This window comes from Pelecanus crispus, chromosome 7, assembly GCF_030463565.1.
Source record: "Pelecanus crispus isolate bPelCri1 chromosome 7, bPelCri1.pri, whole genome shotgun sequence".
Lineage (NCBI taxonomy): Eukaryota > Metazoa > Chordata > Aves > Pelecaniformes > Pelecanidae > Pelecanus > Pelecanus crispus.
Genome location: NC_134649.1, coordinates 38,647,613 through 38,672,641, shown reverse-complemented (window position 1 = coordinate 38,672,641; position 25,029 = coordinate 38,647,613). Strand labels below are relative to the sequence as shown.

At 55.9% G+C, this 25,029-nt stretch overlaps 1 protein-coding gene across 1 annotated transcript in view; it reads right to left on the bottom strand.

The window, feature by feature from the left end:
- PLXNA1 (plexin A1) overlaps positions 1 to 25,029 on the bottom strand; it is a 105,077-nt gene that overhangs the window by 58,630 nt on the left and 21,418 nt on the right. Inside the window, 5 exon segments of the mRNA XM_075714711.1 lie at positions 2,161 to 2,260; positions 2,899 to 3,052; positions 5,166 to 5,289; positions 5,763 to 5,863; positions 8,022 to 8,162. Coding sequence (XP_075570826.1) covers positions 2,161 to 2,260; positions 2,899 to 3,052; positions 5,166 to 5,289; positions 5,763 to 5,863; positions 8,022 to 8,162 — 620 coding nt within the window.

Sequence of the window (25,029 nt, the reverse complement as noted above, 5' to 3'; positions counted from 1 at the left end):
AGGGTCAGGCTCTCCCCTGAGTACACGGTGGAGCTGTGCTGGCTTCCCTGGAGCTACCTCAGCTTACACAAGAGAAGAGCTGCCTTATAATCCTCCAACCTCTCCACAGCCATCTGAAAAATCTCACCTAAACATTTCGTCCTCGGCTGAGAAATGATTCGACATGCAGGCCTCTGGCTCTCAACCCAAGCAAAGCCGCCCAAATATAAAAAGAAAATATAATGCACGGTGATCAGAGATCTCCACAGGAAAAACATTAGCCTTGTGGAAAAGCATATTGTTCCTAATACAGAATTTATCAGGCTGACGTATAGATTTTCCTCCACAAAATATGAAACCTGGATCTGAAAGGCTATTAACTCCGAAGAGATCCATTAAAGACGCCTGTCTGCAAATGGTATTTAAAAGTATTGCATCATCCTAGGTATTGTCATGCTCTTTGGCTATGACTCGGCTGCAGGTCACATAGTTAAAACTGCCTCCAAACCCTAAAATTCTTGACGTAAAGAAATAATAATAATGTTCACCAGCCTAGAACATGGACTTTTCTATCAGCTCCAACCGGAGCCCATAAATATTAATGCATCCATAATTAGCCTTTTTAAATAATGCATCCAAAATTAAACATCAACGCAGTAATAAATCAGTCAGGGCTCTTTGTTGTAGGTTTGTTTGGCGGGGGTTGGGGTTTTTTTTTTCCCTCCTGTGTCAGGCACATAAAATAAAATGCCAATTCCCTCACCACCTCTTCCCGCTGGACCACAATGCTGAAGCCCCGATTGGACCGAATCCGATGCCATTTGTATTTAAAAGTCTTTTTTCTTTCATTTAGAAAAATAAAAGTCACATCTGCTTTTTGATTTGCAAAATAATGACATGCAGCCAGCCTGAGCCAAAGCTGAGCTAATGTTATTGAAACCACACAACGTGAAGGGAGACAAAGCTCATCTCGGGAGTCAAGGTGAGGGAGAAAGTCAAGTTTGCAAACTCTCTCCTCCCTCGCTGGCACAGTGCTCCCAGGAGCCAAGACCCGCTCCCCGTGCAAAAAGCAGGCAGGGCACAAGGTTTTCAGGGGCTCTCCTCTGACGCATCCCCCTCGGAGCTCACTGCAGGTACCCAGCCGGGGAAACTGCATCTCACCTGCTTTTCCCTGATCAAAGAGGAAAAGCCAGCTCGTTTGCCAAACAGGCTTTGGAGAAGCTATCTGCAGCAGAGCCCCCCCAAGCCAGCCTAGACACTTTGCAAACAGCCATCCAAAAGAGATCACTCTGCATTTCCTTATCTATAATTACTGATCAGCCGGAGCGCCACCATCCGTGGGAAGTTTCTGGCAGGGTAATGAAATTGCTCGCATTCTTGAGCTCCAAATTCTTTGCCCAAACACACCCCAGCATCTTCTCCGACGTTCCCACAGCGGAGCCATCTCCCCACCACTCAAGCTCACTGTCCGCAGCTCCTCATTAGGAGCTCGATGTTAGAGGCTTTAGACACCTGCTTCAACAGCACATCAATAATCCACACCTCCTCTATTTTATCAGATGTGTATCTCAAACTGCCTAAAAACCCCTACGTGGAGTAGATTTCAAGGCAGTCTCACAAGAAAGCAAATTCACAATAACTTCCAGTTAGGAAATTCTTGGGTAAACACCTCAGGACATGCAACATGTTCCATGCCATGTTGCTGTAACTTTCCAGCTCACTCTCCAGCAAGCCTGGGAAGCAGGTATCATCGCAGAAAAACACAGGCTTCTCCTTTTGCATCTCCAAGTCACTCCTATTAATTGTTTCCAGGAATAACAAGATGCTTGGCATTTTTGGTCACATGGATTGCTACAGTCTGCAATGCAGTAAACTCGCTTTTTCTTCCAAAGCTTTGCCAAACCCAAAGCCCTGTTTTTAACTGAGGTTCTGCCCTGATGCTACATGTTCCCACACACCCAAACCAACTGTGGGTACTCTGGTCACCGTCCCAGTTTACAAGGGCAAAAGGACAAGGTTTCTCACTGCAAACACCACTACAGAATATAGTATATTACTATACTCAACTGCCCTTTCCTCTTGCAACATCAGCACCCACAAAGCCGAGATCTCTCTCTCCCAGTCTCACATTGCCCCACCAATCTGTTCCCGGAGCACTCTCGCAAAGCCCAGGCCACTTACGACTGATGGACGCTGCAGTTGTAGAATACAAAATCCACAGAGGCAAACTTCTTCCCCGTCTCCTTAGATTTCAGGTAGAGCTTCACCACTCGCTTGTCCCCTGGGAGAGACCCAGGCAGAAAAAGGCATCAGAAAGGGCACAGTGCACAGCCCAGCATTCAGCCCAAGGCTTGTGATGGGCTGGAGGGAGTTGGGCATCACCACTCAGCCCAGTTAACTAACTAAATCCCGTGAATCTGGCAATCAAAAGAGAGCGTTCACCCACCCCCACTCAGCCACCAAACAGGCCAGCAGAGCCCCAGTACAGCTCTGAGCCCCTACAGCTAACTGCAGCCTGCTGGCATGGAGGCAGGTGCCTTGGGTTGTACTCGTGGTACTGAAGGGAAGCTTAACAGTTCTGGGGTCAGCAGAATGTCCTAGAGCCCATGGCCACCTACAGCACATCCGACCAGGAATGGTCCATAGGTGGGAACAAGGCCAGGGTGCCCAGGACTGGTGCACAGACCCCTACAGTGTCAACAAGTAGCTATACCCACGGCTTGGAGGAGAGCAAGGACCAGTCCCCGACATGAGCAGCAATGTCCTTCCCCTATACCCTGAGAACCCAACTCAGGTCCTGCTCGGGGGCTGGGGATCGCTGTCATGGGAGGACCGTCCTCCTCCACATCTGACTGTGGGGCAAACAAGGGGGAAAAGGTTTGTCTTGGGCTTTTTTCCCACCCCAGGGCTCAAGCTCACCGCGGCCCCTGGTGATGGGGATGACGTCCTTGGCAGAGGGAGAGCTGCAGTAGATCTTCCCATCTTCAATGCGGCTCTCGGACTCAGTGAAGTCTTCGAAGGAGCAGTTGACTCCCGCCGAGAGGTCTGGGACATTCCAGGCCTGCAGGACCAGCTGGGGAGGAGAGGCAAGAGCATCAACATAGAAAACTAGCAAAAAAGACTCCTGTGTGTCTGCTATGTTTAAGTCCAGCCAACAGAAAAGACCAGGGGTGCAATCCCTCCTCCACCACCCACATGTGGTGGGGAGACCTGCTCTGGGCTTTTGCAAGCAAGCCCCATCCCTGGACCTTCCCTGCTGAAGCAAGGACAGAGGATGTAAATGGGTTAAAAGACAGAATGACTCACAGATTCCCATCCTCTGCCCTCGCTGTACCACAAGCCATTATGCCTCACCTCTACAGAGACCAAGCACAGCATCGGGCTGAAGAGTGTTTCACAGAAAGACATCCGCTCCGGCAGAGCCAAGGAGGGGAGGAATCCACCTCTTCCCTTGCAAAGTCATTCCCGGGGTCAGCAGTTCTCACTTTACAAAACGCTTGCCTTATTTCTAATTTGAATTTTTCGCAGCTTCCAGCCATTAATTCTTGTTATGCCTTTCCTTGATAGATTAAAAAGCCCTTTAGTCCCTGATATTTGCTCCTTGTAAAGGCACTTATAGTCTGTAATCAAGTCACCTCTTAATCTTCTTTTTGATAAGCTAAGCAGATTGAGCTCTGGAAGTCTCTCACTGCAAGGCATTTCCTCCAGCCTTCTACTCATTTACATGATGTTTACGGGAGGTTTTCAGCCTCCCCCTTTCAAAGCTGGACTCCAGCCCAAGCGCAGCATCCCTGTGTCAACCACACCAGACCTCCGCGCAGCAACCTGCCATCGGTCAGGGAGATAATCACCCGAGACGTGAAAAAGCCACCCAGCTCCCAGCTTTGCCCAGGGAGCATCGGGAGCCCCACAGCAAGGGCTCAGCCCCGGCACCACTTTCCAGGATGCCAGGCAAATGCCTGCCCTTCCCCTCCACGTCTAACTTTAGGCTTGGCAATATCAAACCCCAACTTCTCTGCTAAACCAGCCCCACCCAGACCCAACCGCTCTGCAGGAAATCTCACCCCGTACCACCCTCCAGTCCCAGCATCCTCCGCAGGTCCCATCCGCAGCCATCTTGCATTTATTTCCACATTACCAATGAACATTAGCCCCTGCAGAAGCACTTTCCAAACTGCTTCCATCTGGTGACAATTCCACTCTGATGAGGACTTTTTGAGATCTGTCACAGAGCCAGTTTTTAATCCACTTAAGCGTGCTTTATCAATATTGTATAATGCTAATTTTTAATCAGAACGTTGTGTTGTACTAAGTCAAATGCCTCACAGAAGCCTAAAGACATCACATCCCAACAGTCCCTCTCCTAATTCAAGTCATAATTTCACCAAAGAACAAAATGAGGTTTGTTTGACATAAAACCACATTGACTGGCATTAATTATATTCCTATCCTTAATTCTTTATCAGTTGTATCCTGCACCAGGTTTTTTCCTTTAGATTTTCTAAACCTGATGTCAAACTAAGTGGTCTCTGACCATTTGGTCCTTTCTGCACCTGGGAAAAAAAACAAGCACCTTTTTTGTTTCCTGGGCTTTTCTCAACATCCACTTATTTATTACAAGTCATACAAAATATCCACAGGCCATGGAACTCCTCAGCCAACTTTTAGACTCCTGAGTGCCAGATATCCAGACCTGGCAGTTTTCAAAACTTTATTGCTAGTATATGCTGTTTCATATTCTCTTCACAGTGCTAATGGCCTGGAAAATACTTCGGGGAAGTCCATCATCCTTTCTGTCTGCACAGAGAGAGCAGCGAGTTGTGCATCGAAGTCTCATCCCAAAATATCTACTGCAGGCCAGGGTCAGAGACAGGCTATCGAGCTAGACAGATCGCTGGCCTATGAATGGCATCTCTGATGCTGGTGTTTGTATTATGCAGAAATATTTATTGCTTGGTTATGTCTTTTCTGAATAATCATCAACTGCTTTATTATCTCCATCAATAGGCCAGCCCTCATCAATGCCCTGCACTTTGCCGTGTTTTATTTGTCTCGGACCTCTCTTCCCCTTTCTCCCTATTTGTCATATATTCATTACTTATTTTTAACTGCCGCCTCCCCAGCCATCGCCTCCAGAGGGTCAGGAGGTGGCTGGGGGGGGTCCGCGGGCAGCAGAGGTGGCTTACCGGGACCTCCGACATGGTGACCGAGATGTTCTTCGGCTGGACGGTGAGCTGGACGCACTGCCGCAGGTCGGAGGCAAAGCGCTGGGGCTCGTCCGCCCGCTCGCACCGGTCCTTGCGTGAGCATCTGGAGGGGGACGAAACCACCACGGTGAGGAGGAGGAGAACCCCCCGGGGTCCCGCGCGGCTCTGGGCTGATGCCACAGCAGACAGACTCTTTGGTACAGTGGTGATGCCCAGCTAGGGACCATGGGTGGCTGAGGCCCGTACAGGAGCTCTGCTTTCCCCTGGTGCCAGCGCTGGGGACTTCTTGGGTCTTTTATCTTCAGCTTTCCTTATTGGCACAAGGATGCCAAACCTGGGAGCCCACGAGCAGGATTAGCGGGCCCTGCCGGCAGCTGCGCCACACATGGGTGCTTGCGAGCGCTGCCTGGGTGCCATGGGAGGGGATGAGGGAACCCTTGGAACACTCCAGGCCCCCACGGTTCAGGGCTGAAGTCCAGGAGGGGTCTTCCCCAAGGAGACCAGTGGTGGGGACGGACACAGTTTGCCAACTGTGGTTCGCTGGCACGGCCCCAGGGACGATCCTGCGGTACTTACATGTTGTGGAGGACGCACCAGCCGCAGTGGGGGTCCCGGGAGCCCAGGCACAGCTCGCAGCTCTCATACTGCTCGCAGCTCTCCACCGGCACCCGTGTCACCTGCGGAGAACAGGCAGGGCGTGAAGGAAGACAGGCTGAGTGTTTCCCGGCTGTGCCCACACCTAGAGCCCAGAGATGGACCCAGCACGGACTCACACTGGCCCATTAGAGAGAAGGCAGCGGCAGGGAGCAGGCTGAGCCCCCTGCCATCACCCCCTCCTCTCCCGGGCCCAGGCAGTGCATTTGCAGGCAACGCCTCCATGCCAGGGAGGCTTTTAGCCCAACCAAGCTCCTTCCACCACTGCACCTTTGCAGGGTGGTGGGAGCAGGCTGTGCTGGCTCAGCCCCACACTGGCTCCCAGCGCCGGCCAGGCACCCCGCGGCTGCCGCAGCCCTGCTCTGAAAGGGTTACCGGTCCTTTATTAATTGCTCCTCCAGATTTGATTAAAATCCCCTCATTCGCTGAGCCCTTCGAGCTCTGTTACAACTGTTCACTTAATTACTTTCCACCAGCACTCTGATAACACCGAGCTGTAGTGGGGAAGAGAGCGGGTTTTATTAAGGAGGGGGGAGGAGAAGGTGGGAATGGGGAGGGGGTGCAGGAAGCAGGGAGCTGCCTGCTCGCCCGCCGCGAGGAGCCGGCAGCGCCAGGCAGCTGCCTGTGCCTGCTGCGCCCGTGCCTCAGTTTCCCCACTGCTCCCACAGGGTAGGACTCACTCAACTAAAATTTGTAAACTTCTCTACTGAAGGCGAAATCCAGGGTGCCCTCTCTCCGCCCAGCCCAGCAGGGGATGGGCTCAGTGTGATGTCTACAGGGCTGGGATAAGGCTGGCCAACCAGTACCCTCTGGTTTGCATACCAATGAGGATACCTGTAGCGTTCCCATTTGTTTGCCCCCGACACCACTTCAGGCAGGTGGTGGCGAGGGGGTCGGCGGCGGGTCCCCCCCAGGCAGACCCCGCACAGGCGCGTGCCGGCTCCCAGCAACCACGGTGGCCCCTGGGGAGATCCCTGGTCCAGCTCGGCATAACCCCGCCTCCTGCATCCAGGTCTCCAACAACTCCCCCACAGAGGGGAGGCTTAGCTGAGCCAGGCCAAGGAAAGAAACACGGCCAGGGACAGAAACACAGCCCAGGACAGCTGCACGGAGGAGCCCAAACACAGTTTCTGCCCCTCCTGGAAAGCCGCGGGTTTCCTGCAGCAGAGCAGAAACCAGAGACAGGCGCTGGGAGGAGGGAAAGGGCTCTGCTTTCCCCACGGGGCTGTCTAGACAAACCCACGGCCCTGCTCCAGCATCCTTCCCCCTCCCAAGCCCCTGGGCTGGCAGCCAGGAGACCTGTTACGTGCGGAGCTCAGCCACGGTCCCACCCGTGCACCCAGGCAGAGCAGTGGAGACGCTGTGAGACACGAGCACACGTCCCAGCACGGCCGCCCTGCGTCACCCCACCAGGCACGGGGCACGTCTCCACTGATGCCGGATCCAAAAAGTGCCACCGCCGTGGCATGAACCTGCTTCACCTGCTCCAATGCAGCCCATGGATGTACAAACTCGCACCAGCAAGCTCTCTGGCAGGACAAACACTTGCAAAGCCAATCGAAACTTGTTATCATGAGCCCCAACCATGCTGCCAGGACGGCAGTGCCGGATCGGGATCGTGTCTGTACCTCCGGTTGGCTCAGCAGGAGCAGAGGCAGGGACCGTGGTGTGCATGCTGGGTTCTGGGGACACACCGTCCCCTCTGCCCCAAGGTGCAAAAGCAGCCACCCCAGAGGAGAAAAAGCCATTCAGAGCAAGGAGCTTCTGCTAACCTGCAAAAGCCCTGCTTGGGAGGGGATGGCTGGAGCGGGGAGAAGGTTTATGGCCAGGCCCCCGCAGCAAGGAAGGGTCAGGCAGCCCTTGGTCCCTGGGGACCACTGGGATTGTTAGCAAGCAGCTGCTGTTAACAATTAATGCCTGGAGCATGGCCCCAGCGTGGAGAGGAGCAGCAGGGCCACAGAGTCAGTGCCTTGGGGAAGCGTTTTTGCAGAGAGAAGCAGAGAGGAGCTGCCTCCGTGCCCTGGGACAAGAGTCCCCAGGCAGCCCCGACCGCAGGAAGAGAAGGCCAGACCCCTCCGGGGAGCTGCCCAAAAGGCTTCCCAGTGCATGGACTGCAGGTTGCAGCTGCAACGTGGGCTGCAAAGTCAGGAGAGCAGAGGGGCTGCCGTCCCCTCCCCTTACCTGTTTCTCGGTCATGGCATAGATGTGCTGGCGGTCAGGGCTCAGCACCAGGTCTCGCAGGATGGAGCTGCCCTCGTGGGCCACGACGTTCTCGTACTGCAGTGCTTGGTGCTTCCTCTCAGCCGGCAAGTCCACCAGGATCTGCAGGGAGAGCAAGGTGGGGTGAACACAGTCCCACACGCACCTCAGCCCCCACTCAGGGAGGGGGATGGGGAACATGCCCTGTTAGGGATGCCGCCCCTCCGTCCCAGCCACGCCACAGCCACCACAGCACAGCAAAGCAGCAGCCGCTCTGCAAATATCCCAACCCTTTCCAGAAGACCAAACTGCAACGTTTTCTTCCCTTTTTTGCGTTTGTCCCATGTTTATGCTGATAACGTTCACCTCTCTCCAAGGAGGCAAGCCACATCCATGATTCTCACGCTGCACCCTCCTATGTGCTGCCCTGCTTCCCCCGCTGCTGCTCAGCCCCTAAGCCCCTCCAACCTGCAGCATGGCACAGACGAGCCCCCAGTTTGCAGCAAAGCAGCAAACCCCAACTCGCTGCAGCAGTACCGAAAGCGGCTCACACGCCGCACTGCACCGAGCCCCAGCCGGGCAGGATGCTGCAGCACACACAGGGCTCCCGTCTCCCCATCCATCAGAGGAAACGTTTGGGCTCGTGACCAGGGAAGTCAAGAGGGTCTCAAGGAAGCTGAGGGTCAACAGAGGTTCAGAAAGTGCCTTTGTTCCCTGAGCAGGAACGTGGCGAAGGCTTTAATCCCCTTACGGCTCACAATTACGTTAAAGCTCTTCCTAAGTACACCAGTTTCTGGCTGTACCGGCGATAACCACATCACGAGGCAGCACGGGGCTGGAGGCACCCACTGAGCAGGAGCTAAACTCGGCTGCACTACTTGCCATAACCCGATTGCCACCTCTGCGAGCGAGAGACGCTTTCTGCTAATGCCATCGACACCCCCAGATTCGGGCTGTCCCCTGGCACAGGGCAGCCTCAGGGGAGACAGTGCTGGAGCTCAGTAGGTCTGGTCTGCTCCCATGGGATGGGATGGGATGGGATGGGATGGGATGGGATGGGGGTCACGCCAGCAACACATTCTGCAAAAAACCCAGCGGCAGGCGGAAAAGCAGCGTGCCCAGCAAGACGGAGCAAATGCTGCCCAGGATCAGCTCCACAGAGCTGCCAGCACACCCAGGGAGCCAGTCTGGCACCCCATCCGCAGGACTCGGGATCCCCCCACGGCACAGGGCCAAATCTACTGCTTTGAAGCACCCCCTAAAATGCATCCCACAGCCCTGCCCTGATCATTGCACCCACTCCCACGGCCTGGCATGGCCATGCCCAAGCCCTTGTGCCCGCCATGGCAGCATCCTAGCATCCCTAGCATCCCAGCCACCTCATCCCCCTCCTGCAATAAATCGCCACCAGCATTTGCATAGCTCCCAATCAGGAAGATACGGGCCAGGAAAGCAGGATCCCGGTGTGCAGCTGATTAGCATGGAAATGTATGCGGCTCACAAACAAACCGGGGCCCGTTTAATTAGAGCGGCGCCTTTGATTCACCGCCAGCCTCCTGCATGCACCAGCCCTGGATTATTTTTAGGCAGTTTTACAAAACAAATGTATTTAATTAAGAAAGAGACCCCTGAGCAACCAGAGAGTGACGAGTCCTGCACAGCAGCGAGCAAAGGGGCCGCCCTCTCCCCAGAGAACGTGGTGACCGGGCTTGCAGGGCCAGGCTAACCCTTGGTAGCTCACGGCACAGCCAAAAACCCCCTGTACGTCCTGCCGCAGGACTGAAGAGCCTTCAACATAACCCAGCCTGGTCCTGGTACTTACCCACCTTCTCAGCATCCTTTGCCAGACCCCTACACAGACTCTGCTCCCCATCACCCCTGTCCTGGGTACCACTGTGTGCTGGGCAACCCAGAGATGCTGAAAGTCCGTCCTAAAGCCTCTGCCTGCCCTTTTGCGGGGGGGTTCTTTCTGCGCAGGTCCAGGACCACATTTGCTCCTGCTCCAAACATCAAGCCCGAGACGCCTGCGGTACAGGGCCACGTGGCACCCCCTGCCCTGCGGTACCCCTTGCCCAGCAGTACCCAGCATCACCCCCAGGACCCAACCCTGCCTCCCCACATGCCCTCACAGATCATTCCCCTCCTGGCTCTCAGCTTCTCCTCTATGAAGTCCTGTCCAAGCCAACTTTCCGGAGAAGGGTAACAGGGAGCATCCCCCCTCCCCAGCAAGGCACTGTCTCCCCTCCTTGCTACAGCAACGTGACAAACGCACCTTTCCAATCCTTTTATGGGCTGCAGTTGCGGCGCAGAAGAATCGATATAGTTTTACCCTGGTTCTAAAATAGATCTATGGCTGGATGTCGCGCTGGCAGTAATTTTTAACTAGCGGGGTAATTTCCCCATTACTTTATTGCACTGCGCAGTGCTGGGAAAGAGAAAGAGATGTATTAAAAAAACCAACAGACGTGAAGCACTTCCAGTTAATTTGAGGCTCCAGGAAGAACCTAAAAATACTCTCAGTAGTCAACCAGGGCTGGAGCCCAGCCTGCCACACATCAGGGTGCTCTGGTGGGGTGCACGGGGCCACCCCAGGCATGCAGACACAGGAACCCTTCTCTCCGGCACCTCTCCTCCTACTAAGGATGCTCTATAGGCGGGTTTGTAATTCAGGAAAATGAAATTTGTAAGACCTGGCAATCAAGTTGTTTTCTGGTTGGCCAAGAGGCAGGGCATGAGGGAGATCTAAGTTAGCTCGTGTAGGCAAACCCATCCTGCTGCTCCTCCCCAGCACCAGGAGACCACCGGCAGACAGACCCAACATCATTCCACCCCAGGAGAACCCAACAGCCCACAGCACCCGCTTCTGTGTGGGCAGAGATGGGAAACTAGCATCAGAGCCTTTCCAGAGGGATTAGCCCGATGGGAACCTTCTCATCCCGGCTAGCGAGAAGGGGATGGGCTGTTTGGACCATAACATGGTGAAGCGGCACATGGGACGCACGAGGTGCCTCCCATCTGATCTCTTACAGATGCTGGGGGGACCACTTCCCCCCCTCTCCTTGAACCCGCGGGGTTGCTGGGGGCAGGGGAAGGGGGAGAGGATGCGGTTTAATCAGAGCAGCCCCCTCGGAAACACGCTCCTTCCTGCCCACCCTGCCTGCCTTCCCACCCGGGGGAAAAGACATTTACCATAAATAAATAAATAAATAAACCTATTAACCTTTCTCCTCATCCTGACGCTGATATAATTACCCAATACTAATAATTACTCACACTAATTTCTCGCTCAGGATTCCTGCCCTCGCTCTTGCCTGCCTCAGGCTGGCTTTAGGCAGCGGCTCGGCGACGCTGCCTCCTGCGAGGGGCTGGCAGGACCCCGGGGGGTGGCTGGACCCTGGGGCCGTGCCGAGGCAGAGGAGCAGGAGCAGGAACACAGGTCGGCTTGTTGGGCTGCTGCCTCATTAAGTAAATGGAGGAGACCAGAGGCAAGAAATTAGAAGCTCCCTGCTGGGGTGAATCATCTCAAAGCAAACCCAAAGGCTTTCTTCTGCGAAAAACCCATGTGCATGCCCTCCCCACCCAAGTGAGGAGCCCACCCCATGGGGCGAGCACTCAGCACAACTTCACTCTGAAGAGGGAAGGGTTTAAGACCTGGTCCCCTAGAAGCCAAGAGGGCTGGTGGAGGCAGCGCAACGCCAGGAGATGCAAAGGCATCTCACCTTACCAAGAGGCCCCTCGCCTCCCAGGCCAGCCATGGAGAACCCCAGCAAAAGAACGACGAGGGAAGGGATGGCATTCAACCCCCGGGCACCCCGGTGTAACGAGGGACCGGGCACAGTACGCCCCGGCTGGGCAGAGGCAAAGTCCTTCCCCAGGAGGTCCAGAGAGGGCTCCTTGGGATGGTTTTGTCCCAGCTGGAGAAGGGAGTTGCCATCCCATACAGGTTTTGGAGGACGAGAGCACATCGCCTTGCTAAGAAGCATGCAGTGGTGCCGGGTCACGGACGGACAACAGCACTGGCCGATCCTGCTGCTGCCTCAAGCCCGATGCTCCCTCCAAAGCTCGGCTCTCCTTTATGAACCATGATGCTGGAGCATCCAGAAGCTTCTGCAGGGCCCAGGCCCCACCACAGCCAGCGCCAGTGAAGAGCCGCTGCCCTGAGGAGCTGTACAAGACAAGGCTGGGACCTGAAATGCATGTGAAAGGCAAGGGGAAGCGAAAGCATCGGGAGGGCAGAGACGACGCATCAGAGGAGAGACGGCTCCTTCCACTGCAGCATGCTTGCTGCCCTGGGCAGGTCGCCCTCCAGGCTTGTCCAGGTGAGGAGGCACCTCCCCACTGCCATAACCACTGCCCGACTGCCGCCCACCAAACCGCCAAGGGGAAAACCTCCCAACGTCCTTACAGCCACCAGCAACGGGCACAAGGCAGAGACGAGCATCTCCCCAGGGCCGCCTTTTGGAAAGACGGGCGATGAGAGGAACAGGGCAGCAGCGTGACCTGGCGGCCACCCAGCGCTGGCAGCGGGTCTGGAGGACGGCGGCGGAGGACGGGGCTTCAGAGCTCAGCCGGGGCCAGGGACGCCAGGCAGAGAGGGAGGGAGCGCAGCCGGAGCGGGAAGGCAGCTGCAGACATGCCAAGGCTGCTTTCGGATTTAACGTGCGCTGGCAGGGGTCTGCCCAGGGCCCAGGGGGTGCTGGGGTGGGCCACCGGCTCCCTGCGAGAACCGAAAACAAGCTCTCGGGGGCACACGTGGAAGGTCACCAAGAGACCCGGTCTCACCGCAGGGGACACCCCCCAAGCCCACCGCTGGGAAGAGGGGGCTCTTCACCGCCCCGCAGCCGGTCCCCCTGCGGGGCTCTCCCACCCCAGCCCTCCATCTCCCCCGCTCTGGGCTCTCAAGCCCCCATCCTGGGTCCCAAGCAGTCCCCTGCAGACCCCTCCTCCGGGCAGAAGTGCTCAGCCACGCTTTGTACTCTTATCTGTACAGGGCTGTGATTAATTCACAGCGGCTGGCAGCAGCTACAAGAGGAGGGCGCTTTTGCCCACCTGCCACACTTCAAAGGCAGGGACTTATCTGCCTGAAACACACGCCGCAGCCTTTTCACGACAACCCTTTCCAGTTCCACAGGGCTCGCACAGCGCTGACGGGCAACACGAAAGAAGGGCTTATTTACAGGATTGCATTTCAAAGCCTCCCTCCTTCCCTCCCAACACTCGCTGGGGGGAAGCAGAGAGTCCCCCAGCCCCAGAGATGTCCATCGGAGACAGAAACTGAGCCAGGGCGGAGGGGTCGAGATGGGGCTGCGAGGAGAGGATGCTGCATCAAGGTTCCTGTCCCACCTTCGCTCACGCCCTGGTCCCCTCCTGCCCCATCCTCTTGCCGGCGAGCAGCTCCACAGCAAGTCCCTGAGTTGGGAGGAGGAAAAAGCTTTGACATGTGTGGCGGGCAGAGCCCAGCCCCAGGACCGAAACCTTCCCCTTCCCACTGGTGCTCACAGCTCAGGCACCGCCGAAGCCCCGGGCTCCTGCACCCAAACCAGTGGGTGCGCATCCCCCCTCCGAGGGAGCAGGGCCGTGCTAACACGCCCAGCATTCTGCTTTGATTTTGCCATTGTCCACCCAAAGGGCACAGGACAGAGCAAATAAAACCAGGAAAGGAGAGGGTGCTGGCAGGGCTGACTCCCAAACCATGGGGCCACCTCCCGGAGGCAAGAGAGGACCCACGCAGCCCGGCCACCCTGGGGCAGAGGTGATAGCTGCCAGGTAGTGTCACACAACACCGCGCCGACGAGCCTACAGCCGGAAAGGGAGTATCCTGTGTCCAGCCGGGGGGGGCTGGTGGGGAAGAGGGACCCCCCCGGGGTGCCAGCCTGCACGGCCCCTCCTGGCAGGTGGCCTGGGCTCACCCCGAGGCAGCAGGTGACGCGGGGACGGGGACATTGGCTGCCCCTCCACATGCCTCCCCCCGCCAGCCATCCCCCCCCCGGACCAGCAGCGCCAGCAGCTGCCATCCACACACCCCTCTCCAGTTTCCTAAGGAGGGCAAGGGGTTTAAAATGAAGTTCCTGGATCAGCTGCTCCAGGGGGATGCACTCCTCTCCCCCACCCCACGCTGGGAAGGTGCAGGGGCTGCTCTGTGAAATGCAGGTCCAGGAGCAGCTGCGGGGCTGTGGCATCAGCTGTTTCTGGGGGGCACAGCTGATGGGGATGGGGGGGCTGGGTGCTGCCGAAGAGGGGGGCACCAGCGTGCAAGAGCAGGGAGGAGATGGGGGAGGAGGCGGAGGCTCCTGCTCCCTCCCGCTGCATTGCAGGTTACCAAACTTCAGCATCTGAGGGATGAGGATACGCCTCCGGTTTTGCTCAGGCGTCAAGAAAACCACCACCAAGAGAGTCCTGGCCGTGCTTTACCAGGGCTCGCTAAGCGGCACACCCAGCCGAAAGGGGACGTGCAGCCAGCCGCGAGGGCATGGGCAGGGTTTTGGGGATGCATCTCCCAGGGGCTCACACCCGGAGCTGGGGACAGGACAGCCCTGCAGAAACATCCCAGCTATGCGGGGCGGGCTGGCGGCGGCACCCCGGCTGCCTCTGCTCCCCCTGCTCCCACCGGCCAGCCACCCTCCCTGCCGCCCCGCCAGCTGCCTGCGCAGGAATGCACCAGCCGGGCGCGGAGCAGACGCATGCCTCCTCCCAGACGGGCAGGCAGCTGCCTGCTGCCAGCTGCTCGAACCCGGCACGCCAAGGCCCCGCAGAGGTGGGTACTGTCCTCCCGGCCTCCTCCGCGGGGAAGAGGTTTCGCCAGCCCCTCGCATGGGGCTGGGATGCTCCTGCCTCATCACTAACCCGCGGAGGGAAAGGGGCAAGATGAGCTGCCTACTTCCACTCAGGGAAACCCATTCATTTTATAAAGATGAATACAAGCAAGCCTTGCATGGGGCTGGGATGCTCCTGCCTCATCGCTAACCCGCGGAGGGAAAGGGGCAAGATGAGCTGCCTACTTCCACTCAGGGAAACCCATTCATTTTATAAAGATGAATACAAGCAAGCCTTGCATGGGGCTGGGATGCTCCTGCCTCATCGCTAACCCGCGGAGGGAAAGGGGCAAGATGAGCTGCCTACTTCCACTCAGGGAAACCCATTCATTTTATAAAGATGAATACAAGCAAGCCTTGCATGGGGCTGGGATGCTCCTGCCTCATCGCTAACCCGCGGAGGGAAAGGGGCAAGATGAGCTGCCTACTTCCACTCAGGGAAACCCATTCATTTTATAAAGATGAATACAAGCAAGCCTTCCATGGGGCTGGGATGCTCCTGCCTCATCGCTAACCCGCGGAGGGAAAGGGGCAAGATGAGCTGCCTACTTCCACTCAGGGAAACCCATTCATTTTATAAAGATGAATACAAGCAAGCCTTTTGTGCTGGGCCCGACGTCGCCCTGAGCCGGAGAATACTGGGACTTTAATTATATCAGTATAATAAAGCAAAAAACAAGGAGATACTTAATCTAAATCAATGCTCATAACAGCAACAAATGCCAGCGACTTGCCGACGCTGACAGATATGACACCGGTTAATCTAACCAGTTTCGAAGCACACGTTATTACCGGTGCGTTGTCCCCAGGCAGTATCCTGAGCTCGGCCATGCACGCTGCGGACAGACGCGCTCGCTGCACCTCTCCGGGGAGGTGGGGTGGCAATTGCATGAAGGCAGTGGGGTTTGCCATAGGAGAGAGGGGAAAGGGGGAGGCAGGGGGGTGACCCTGCCCAGAGGGACCCCAAAACACAGCACCACCTTCCACAAAGCTCCTCAACTGCCTTTTTCTTTTACTCACAAACTCAATTCCGTCTTTTCCTCTTGTTCAGCCACCCACATGAGCGGTGCTCCCCCATGCCCAGCACGGCCAGCCAGACCAGCACCAGCCCACACGGCACGGCACGGCACGGCACGGCACAGCACGGCACGGCACTGACCAGCCCCTCACCCACCGTCTGCACACCTTCCCAAAACCTCCCCTGACCAGGTCTGCCCGCATTGCTCCACCGGCAGGACAGGGAAGTACACCCCAACGCAGCACTCCAGCAATTTTCACAGAACTAAAACACTGGCAGAAAAATCGTTTCAATCTTTCTGTACCAAAACCAAACTGCTGGGAAGAGGGAGCGAGTACCACGGTACCGCGCAGGAGCAGTGCCTTCACTGGAGTCAAACCCGGGTGCAGGAGGGACTGATGGAGGCAACGAAGCAGGGGAAGGAATTACAAGCACCCCCCACCCCGTTGGGAGCCACATGGCGTGGGACTTGCCCTGCTCCCCTCCCAGCAGAGCCCCAGGTCCCGTCTCCATCCCCCCCCACCAGCCCCCGGCCCCACGGCTGTTCCAGCGGTCTCGAGCCATTGATTTCCCAGCTTTGCCCTTCAAAACTCTCCTGGCTCAGTGCCCGGTTTGTATCGTCTAGTCACTCAGGAGCAAAATATCTCTATTATTATTGCAATTATTTCCCAATCAGCATCACTCAGGGCTGAGGCGGTCAGAGGGGGGGCCCCCGACAAGCGAATCGACGGGCAGCCTCTGCCCTGGGGGCTGCCAGGGACCAGGCGGGAGATGCTGGCAGCTGCCGAGAGGCACGGGGAAGAGCGGGTGGAGGACGGGGGAACCCAGGGACCCCTCCGTGCGATGCCATGGCCCAGCAGGGTGGCAGTTCTCGGACTCTGCCACCCCTCAGCCGAGCAACGGTGGTGCAAAATGACCTGTGCACAGAGCGTGCACGCAGCCACCAAACCTGCACGCTCTGGATGCGATGCAAAGGCTTTACCTCCAAGGTGCTTCACGGCTAAAGAGAACCGACAGGAGCTCCGGGGTGTCTCCGGGGGCACCACAGCAGCCACCGGGGCATCAATTCCCTGGGGAGGGAGCGACAGAGCATCCCAAAACTACCCCTCCAGCAGCACGGTGCCCGCACCCGGCTGTGCCCTCTCCAGCATAAATGCACAGTGAAACCCCAGCGCTGGCACCTCACCGCAGACGCGTCCCTCTCAAGGGAGGGGAGCACAGGCGGGTAAGCGAGTCTCGCTGTTTCGCAAGCCACGGAAAGAGAGGAGGTGGCTGTGGAGGTAGGAGAGCCCAGTAACAAATGGGGAAGGAATTTTAGCCCTGCAAAATACAAGATAAGGGCAGAAAAAGCACACAGCAAAATGGGATGGGGACCTTCTCACTGTGTCCCCCTGTTCCCGTCTGTGTAGGAAAAAGCCTTGGGTCACAGCAGTGAAGGGCACAACACGTCACAGAAATACAGGATTTTTTTTCCCCCCATTTATTAATTACTGTAGGCATCCCAGGCATCCCAGCAGGCCCCGGGTGCTCTGAAGCCATGGCAATGTGTCACCCTCCCGGCTCCCACGGGACTCGGACTACACGTGACAAGCCCGGGGTGAGTTAATACCTAAACGTCCCAGAGAAGTCCCTGGGAAGAAAGCTCTCACCTAAAGGACTCAGTACTCAGTTTTCCAAACAAAAGCCATCCCTTCACTGCCAAGGCACCGGCTCCTCTAAGGAGACCACATCCTTCTGTCCCATGGGGGCCAGCCCGGACCCTTGGCTACCAGTCTCCTGTGATGCACAGCCCATCGCCCCGGCTGGCAAGCAGAACAGACCCAGAGCCACCACCCCCAGCCTCTCCACAGCTTAGAAGCTGCTATTTCTCCTGCAAATCCAAAGCACCACTTATTTTCCTCCTAACAATGCTGCTTAGCTCAAGAGGGCGGCACAAGTCCCCCTTCCCAAACCCCACCACACTTCTGACCATGCAATCAGACCCAGATAACCCCAACACAAACGCCGAGGGCTTGTCCCACCACCCTTGCCCTCCTGGCCACTTGGGACATTCCTACAGCCAGGGGCTCAAACCCCTGCTGTCTGCCAGCAGCAATGGGGATGCACCCCTTTCCAGATCTCCATCAGGGGATCCCAAAAGGCAGGGAGGAGGCAGCGGGGCTTCTCCAGGGATGCAGTGGGGAGGAAGGACAGGCTCCCGGGGCTGCAGCACAGCTGGAAATCAGCTGGATCCGTCCTCCCCCCTCAGCTCCAGGAAAATAGCTGTTTCCTCCCTGGTCCCTAAAACAACGCAGCAGCAAGAGAGAAGCTGCCTGAGGACAAGGCAGGGGCCGTCGGTCTTGCGAACAGAGGAGCCAGCGGCAGGAAAAGCCCACGCAGGGGAGGCTGCGGAGGGACAGACCCTGAGGGGAAGGTCTGCTTCAGGGTACCCACCATGGCCGGGTCCCCTCCCATCCCAGCGCCCACAACAGCAGCCCCACGCACAGATTCAGCACCAGCCAGCCAAGCCCCCATTTTGGGAGGGAAGCCTGTGCAACCCTCCTGGGCTGCTGTGCAGGGCACCATGGCTTGCATCTGGATTTATCCATCCATCAGACTTCCCTCTGGAGCCCTACAACCCGCAGCATGACCCCACAAACTCCAAAGCCTTCTGCAACCCCACCTCAGCAGCTCCCAGTCCATTCAGCTCCGGCCATGTAAGTGCACCAGCCATTACTTCCATGGCATACAAGCCGAAAGCCATTTGCTGCAGCAATACATTGCAGCAAGGGGGATGTAATAGGAAAATCCACTGCTCATTCACCTCCACCCAAGGAGAATGACAACACTGACTGCACAGGGGGGATTCAGCCTCACCCATTTAACACCAGCTTTGATCCTTTCCTACCAATGAGGCCTCTTGTTCCTGCAGCTCTGGGCTGCCCTGGTGTTTTATCTCCATGGACAAATCACACCAGACTGCCCAGGAAAAGCTGATAAGTAATAAACAATCAGGGTCTAAATATCGCAGGGCACAGTGACAACATTAGATATTAACACCCAGCACAGGCAGCAGGACTGGACACGCAGAATGTCTCACAAATTCAGCAACAAAATCATACATCACATGATGTACTTCATGGGAACGTAAGCCAGGGCATCAGGAGGAGTCGGAAAGTTACCGCCACAGGTTTTTTTTCATTTTTTTCTTTTTAGATCAACATCTCTGCTATTGACACATCGCGATCAAAACTCCAGGCTCTGCCTTTCCTCCCGAAACAATCCCTGCTCCAAACATAAGCACCTCCAAGATTAGAGGAGAAATCTTCCACCGCTCCACACTCAGCGATCCTGGCGATAACATCCAGCTAAGCCTGGCTTCGGGCTCAGTGCAATGGAGAGCGCCTGCAAATATTTTGCTTCAAATACACTCAGGCCCTCTCGCTCGCTCCACCTTTAGCTCTTGACGTGTTTGCTAAAACTCTCTGTTCTCACCTTGTTTGCATTTGAAGGCTTCGTTCCCACACCCTAAACCTCTGGCGGTCCTATAGCATCTCCAACCCAAGAGCCGCATCCCTGGCTACGCTACACCCTTCTCCGTGCTTCCATAAAGTCAGGGGAAACCTATGGGGCCGGGGCTCCCCACTGTGCAGAACTTGGAGTGATGAAAACCACTTCTCTGCAGCGGGCTCTCCATTCAAAACCAGGATGAAAATTAGGCTCTTCAGTCTGCAGATAGGAGCAATTTTGAAGGAGAGATTGAGAAGATTTAAATATAGAGATTGCTTGCCCCAAGGATGCTGCTTAAGAGCTCAGGTTTTACACAGCATGGATTTCCTTTGGCACCGATGCAGAACTCCCCGCCCCACTTCTCCAAGCAGCAATCCCTTCTTCTGGCTGTCAGGGAGCACCAGGTCCCGTCAGCTAATGCAGAGCATGACGGTGACTGCAGGGCTCATGCAGAAGGCAAACTGGAGTGCAGGGGGGCTGGAGCCCATCCAGAGCTTTCCAGGTGTGACAGCATCTGGCCACAAATTGTTGTAACCCTGGCTCTTGCAGGTCCATGTGATGGGAAACAAAGAGCCTGACTAATTCTAAACGAAGGACCCCTGGGCATGCAGGGGTGCTCCCTGAAAGCCCAGCTCTTGCTAAGCCCAGACCAGAGCACACTCCACATTCAAAACCAAGTTCTCGGAAGATCTTTGAGGAACACCTGCCACCCTCCCCACGATCCCCACCACTGCCAGGGGACCTCAAGCAGAGCTGCCACCCACCACGACTTGCCAGCACCGAGGCCAAGGAGCTGCTCCCAGCCAGGGATGCAGGTTGGCACCCAGAAGCCCGGCAAGAGAGGGGCAAGCAGCAAGTGCAGTCGGACCTCACTGGCCCGATGCTGGAGGGAGCAGAGATGGGGATGGGCAGACAGCCCCCAAACAAACAGCTTTACCCTGAGATGCAACCCTGGCAGGCACCCATCGCACGGCTGAATATCTGTAGAGGGAGGCCAAGGGGTGGGAAATGATGTTAATTAAAGTTTTAATTACTGTAACCAAACGAGTAGTATAATTACTTTATTCTCAAAGAGACTTCAAACTGATTAAGGACCACGTGCACAATCTTCGGGTTGATGTGGTTTTTAATTAAACATGCCGTCAAAGATGGTGAGAGGGGCGGGCAGGACGATGGCTCAGCCCTGCCTGCTCCTGCCCTGGACCCCCCGAAGACCTCGTGGTAAGGAGGGAGCCCAGGCTGGCAGAGACACGAAAGTCAAGAGCAGCAACTAGTGCAAAAGGCCAAAGATAGCTGCTTTGGGAAGACCAAAGTCAGGAGGATGCACACAGGTGCATCTCAAAGGAGAAGCTCCTCTCCCATACATCAGCCCTCAGCTTCACGTTCCCCCAAAACATCTACCTTTAGAAACATCTCCAAAACAGCCGCACACAGGCCCCAAAACTATTAATGAACTGGTGCTGCCAACTGGAGGGAATGATTAAAAAACAATTTTGCAAAGGTATCCTTTTCAAACAGTAATAATACTAAAAGACAAAGCAGTAGAAATTAAATTCCCAGTCCCCTACCTCAAATAAATAGTATCAGAATTTGAAATGAGACATAATTACCCCGGCAAGGTTAAAGCCACTAATGCACGCGGAATACAGAATCACCATCCATCATAATCATATCTCGTATCGCAGCCATTATTTATAATTAGGAGGCACGGTTTAAAAAACACATAAAGACGCCCATGTAATGCAGTAATTCCTCTGTTATTGCTCCTGGAGGGCCAATCCTGCTCCGACTTGTGGAGTCTAGGATCAGGCAAAAGTAATTCCCCAAAAACCTCCAAAAGTCATTCCCAAAAAGCTCCTTGCCAGGAATGGAAACCCACCTCAGCCCACCTGCGAGCCCTGCCTCAGCACCGGGCTGGTGGCAGTAGGACGCAGACGGGCTGCGCTGGATTTCAAACCCAAGCAGGCTCACAAGGCATCCACACAGTCCTTCTCCCTTAACTACACCGAATTTATATTTTTTTCCCCCAAATGTCAGAGCAGGAAGAGCAGAGCTGAGCAGACACCAGAGCCACAACCTGGCTCAGTGAGGCGATGGCCAGTCTGTTGGGCTTTGCGCAGGCTTTCTTGCCTGCTGGGTGGTTTGTTACCTATTTTTAAAACCACAGAACAAGTTATAGCAAAAGCTGGGGAAACCAAAAGCTAACCCCAAAGCTGCTGAAAGATGCCCTCCTTTGAAGCTCAGGCTTTGCAGGCTGCCCCCGTGTCCCAGTGAAATATTAAGAAGTTCCCAGGAAAGCAGGAGGAAATTACCCTAAATATATTCTGGGTAAGTCCGCAGACAGCGGTGCCTACATGGCAGAGCCCGGCTTTCAAGGTACCTACCTCCAAATCCCTTCTCCTCCCAGCAACAAGGAGCAGCAAGTCTGCAGCCCTGCAGGGACGTGCAGCAGCTCCAGCGCACATGCAAGCGCTGAAGCCGGAGCAAAGCCCTCACACAGAAAAGCACAAAACACCGGAACATGATGGGGTACGCAGCTGATTCAGAGCCCCAGGAGTCTGGGAGAAGTGGTTTTGCACCCTTCAGTGGCAAATCAGAAAGCAACAGCGGTTAGAGAGGGTGTCCCGGGGACACAGAGTCATGATGGCACAGGCTACAGCAAAAGCCCAGGGATGAGCACACGGAAAGGATAGACACATGCATGCACACACGTGTGTAAATCTAAGCTACAGTGGTTCTGGAGGTGGAAAAGCAAGCTGGGATAAGGAGAGCTGAGGCACAGCCAGAGAGGCACAAGTCCTCATCAGAAGCAGCCCCGAAAAGGAGCTCAGCCCCACCACTGGCTGCAAGCGGACCAAGGGAAACAGCCAAAGCCAGCTCGCCCCACCAGTCTCATGACTCTTACTCACAAGCAGAGCTGTACTTTCTCAGAAGTTTCATTAAGCCGTAAAACAAGAAAAAAATAACAAGGGGGGAAAAAAAAAAAAACCCCTCAAGAAAAGCCAGCTCGCAGATACACGTACAAACACACGCTCTCCAGAACCCAGGAAACACGTTTCTAATGAAGGTTGCTGCAAATCCAGTGAAACACCAGCCGGAGCTCCCAGCCAGGGTCCCCTTACCAGAGGTGCCACGCTCCTGCAGCACGAGAGGACAGCAGGCACAGGGAGTAGCTGGCAGGGGGGCATCCAGAGAGAGGGGCTCTGCTCAGAGCAGCACCGTGCTGCTGCCACCACAGAATGGGGGGATGAGCCTTTTGGGGTTCAGCCACCATGCTCACCCAGCTGTCAGCTCTCCGAAGCAGATTGTCTTCTTGCATGGTGGGTACCAGCCTATGCACCCCCCATCATGAACGATCGCTCTGACCTCCGGGGCTGCAGGCAGGGGATGTGGGGCATCTCTTGGGCTTGCCCTGAGCATTTTCCAGCTCCCCCTCTATTTCAGCCAGCCAGCGTGCTGCCCAACATGCCAAGGATCAGGCCAGTCTTGCAAGATCAGGTAAGTTTGGGGAAGACCACCTCGGGATGCTGGAGAGGGGATGTTCCCCACAGGGCTATGGAGGAGGAGTACCGTAAAGCCCAAAGGGGACCGGGTTATCCCCACGCAGCCAGTGCCTCCCCAGACCCTGAAATGGCCACCAGCACCTCGCCAGCTCTGGCTGCCATCCTTCAGCTGTCTCAGCCCCAATAGCACATGCCAGAAGGACATTTAACATCAGGGGCGGCGAGTCTACCACAACCAAAAGGAGTTGAGAGAGGAGAAGGTGCTTTGCAGGATCGGGCAGAGGATCACTATTTGCCCTTCCAAGTGCTGAAAACTAATCCCCCCTACCCCCTTTTTATCCCATTGAAAACTTGACAGAACCTCCTAGCGCTTTGCAGTTGAAATTGGCAGGTCTTAAATTAATTGACTGCAATTTTACACAACAACATGCTTAGCTGCAAGCTGGCCCGCAGCCCGCTTGGCTCGCCACCACTCCCCAGACACTTTTCAAGCAACCTCCAAAACTTCATAACATATCTAAGGCGAGGCGAGCAGGCTGCCAACGTGACCCGCTCCCTGCCAAAAACCAGCCCTGCCTCCCCGCGCCCCGGCCCCGACCCTGCTCCAGCTCCTCCGGTGTTTTCCCCCGCTCTTGTTAATGGCTTGTTAAATTATTCTCATCGTCTCCGAGGATTTTTGCTGCTCCAGACTGCGAGGAGCAGGGGGTGGGCTGGGTTACAGGCCCGCTGCTTTGCCATGGAAACGGCAGCAATGGGACCCATGCGCGCAACCGGGGTAAGTCGGGGGTTTTTTCTTATTCCGATCCATCCTGACGTATTCCTGCTCTCCTTCCACTTAACGAAGCCCAAAGCAAAAGACAACGACGCAGTGGCAGGTCTGCAATGTCCCCATCCGGGGCTGAGTGAACCCAAAAAACAACCGCGCTCTTCTTAGGAGAGGGTCTGAGCTGGCACTGCCGCTCGCACAGAGCCTGCCTGCAAGCTGGCCCCCAAATCGCGGGGCTGGTCCCGCTTGGTCCCGGCTCAAGGTCTCCGAGCCTCCCCGCGAGCTCCCGCGAGATGCTGCCGCCGCCTCGGCCAAGTGCGAGCCCCAGCGATGAGTCAGCCCCAGCTCCCCGTCCTAATCTAAAATCCCGTCCCCGGTGCCGGGCGGCTTTCCAGGCCATGTCCGCAACATGAAAGGCGCGCTCTCGCCGCGCTGCCGGGTCGAGAGCCGGAGGAGGAGACGGGAGGATTGCTCCGGCTCTGCCTAGCACTTGGGTCGAGCAGCTGATGCTCTGCGAAAGCCAAACTGGGGGTGGGTTGTTTGTGTGATTTCATTGCTTGAACAAACAGAAACATCCTGTATGTGATTAAGAGCCTTTATGAAAAACACACCAGCGCTGAGCCCCGCAGCTGGGGCCGAAGGTACCGCTGCGGCTGGAAGGCAGCGCGCAGCAGGGCTCGGCTGCACTGGGGTGAGCAGAGCTCCGAGGCAGATTCACGCAGCCGCAGCATCCCGGAGATGTTTCAGGCCATGCACGGAGAGAGATATCCTCCCTAGGAAATCATCTCCCCCATAAAGTGTCTTTTTTTTTCATGCCAACCTCCCCAAGCCCCCACTTGCTCTAGGGAGCAAGAGGCACAGCAGCGTTACCAACAGCCCACGAGCCGCAGACGACGGCTGCACGGGGAGAGGCAGCCAAGGCGCTAACATCGCTCTGAAGCATTAATTCTTTCCTTTATCACCTTCTGCCCCAGGATATCAAAGTAGTCCGCACATGCCTACAGCTTGCTCCTCCTTTTGGCTGCAGGCATTGCCATCCGCAGACAGCGCGGAGAAGAAATGGGCAGCGCAGGCAGGAGAGGCGAACTGACCACAGTCCCCTCCGCCAAAAAAGGGAGGGCTCCAGCTCCTGCTGAAAACCAGGACTTGCCTGGACTTGTGCGGCCGTCACCTCCGCAGCCCCTGCCCTCCACTCCGGCAGAGCTGCCTCTGGCGAACAGCGCCAAGAAAACACATGCTTTTGTTTAATGAGCACAGGCTGAGGGGGGAAAAAAGAGCACTTAGACGTTACACACACCCCAGAAAAAAAAGAAAATTGAAGTTTTGAAGTTGTTTCTCTTTGGCAAGGTTCAAAATAGGGCAAGGTTTTTGTTTTTGCTGGGAGGCTTTAAAAAAAATTTAT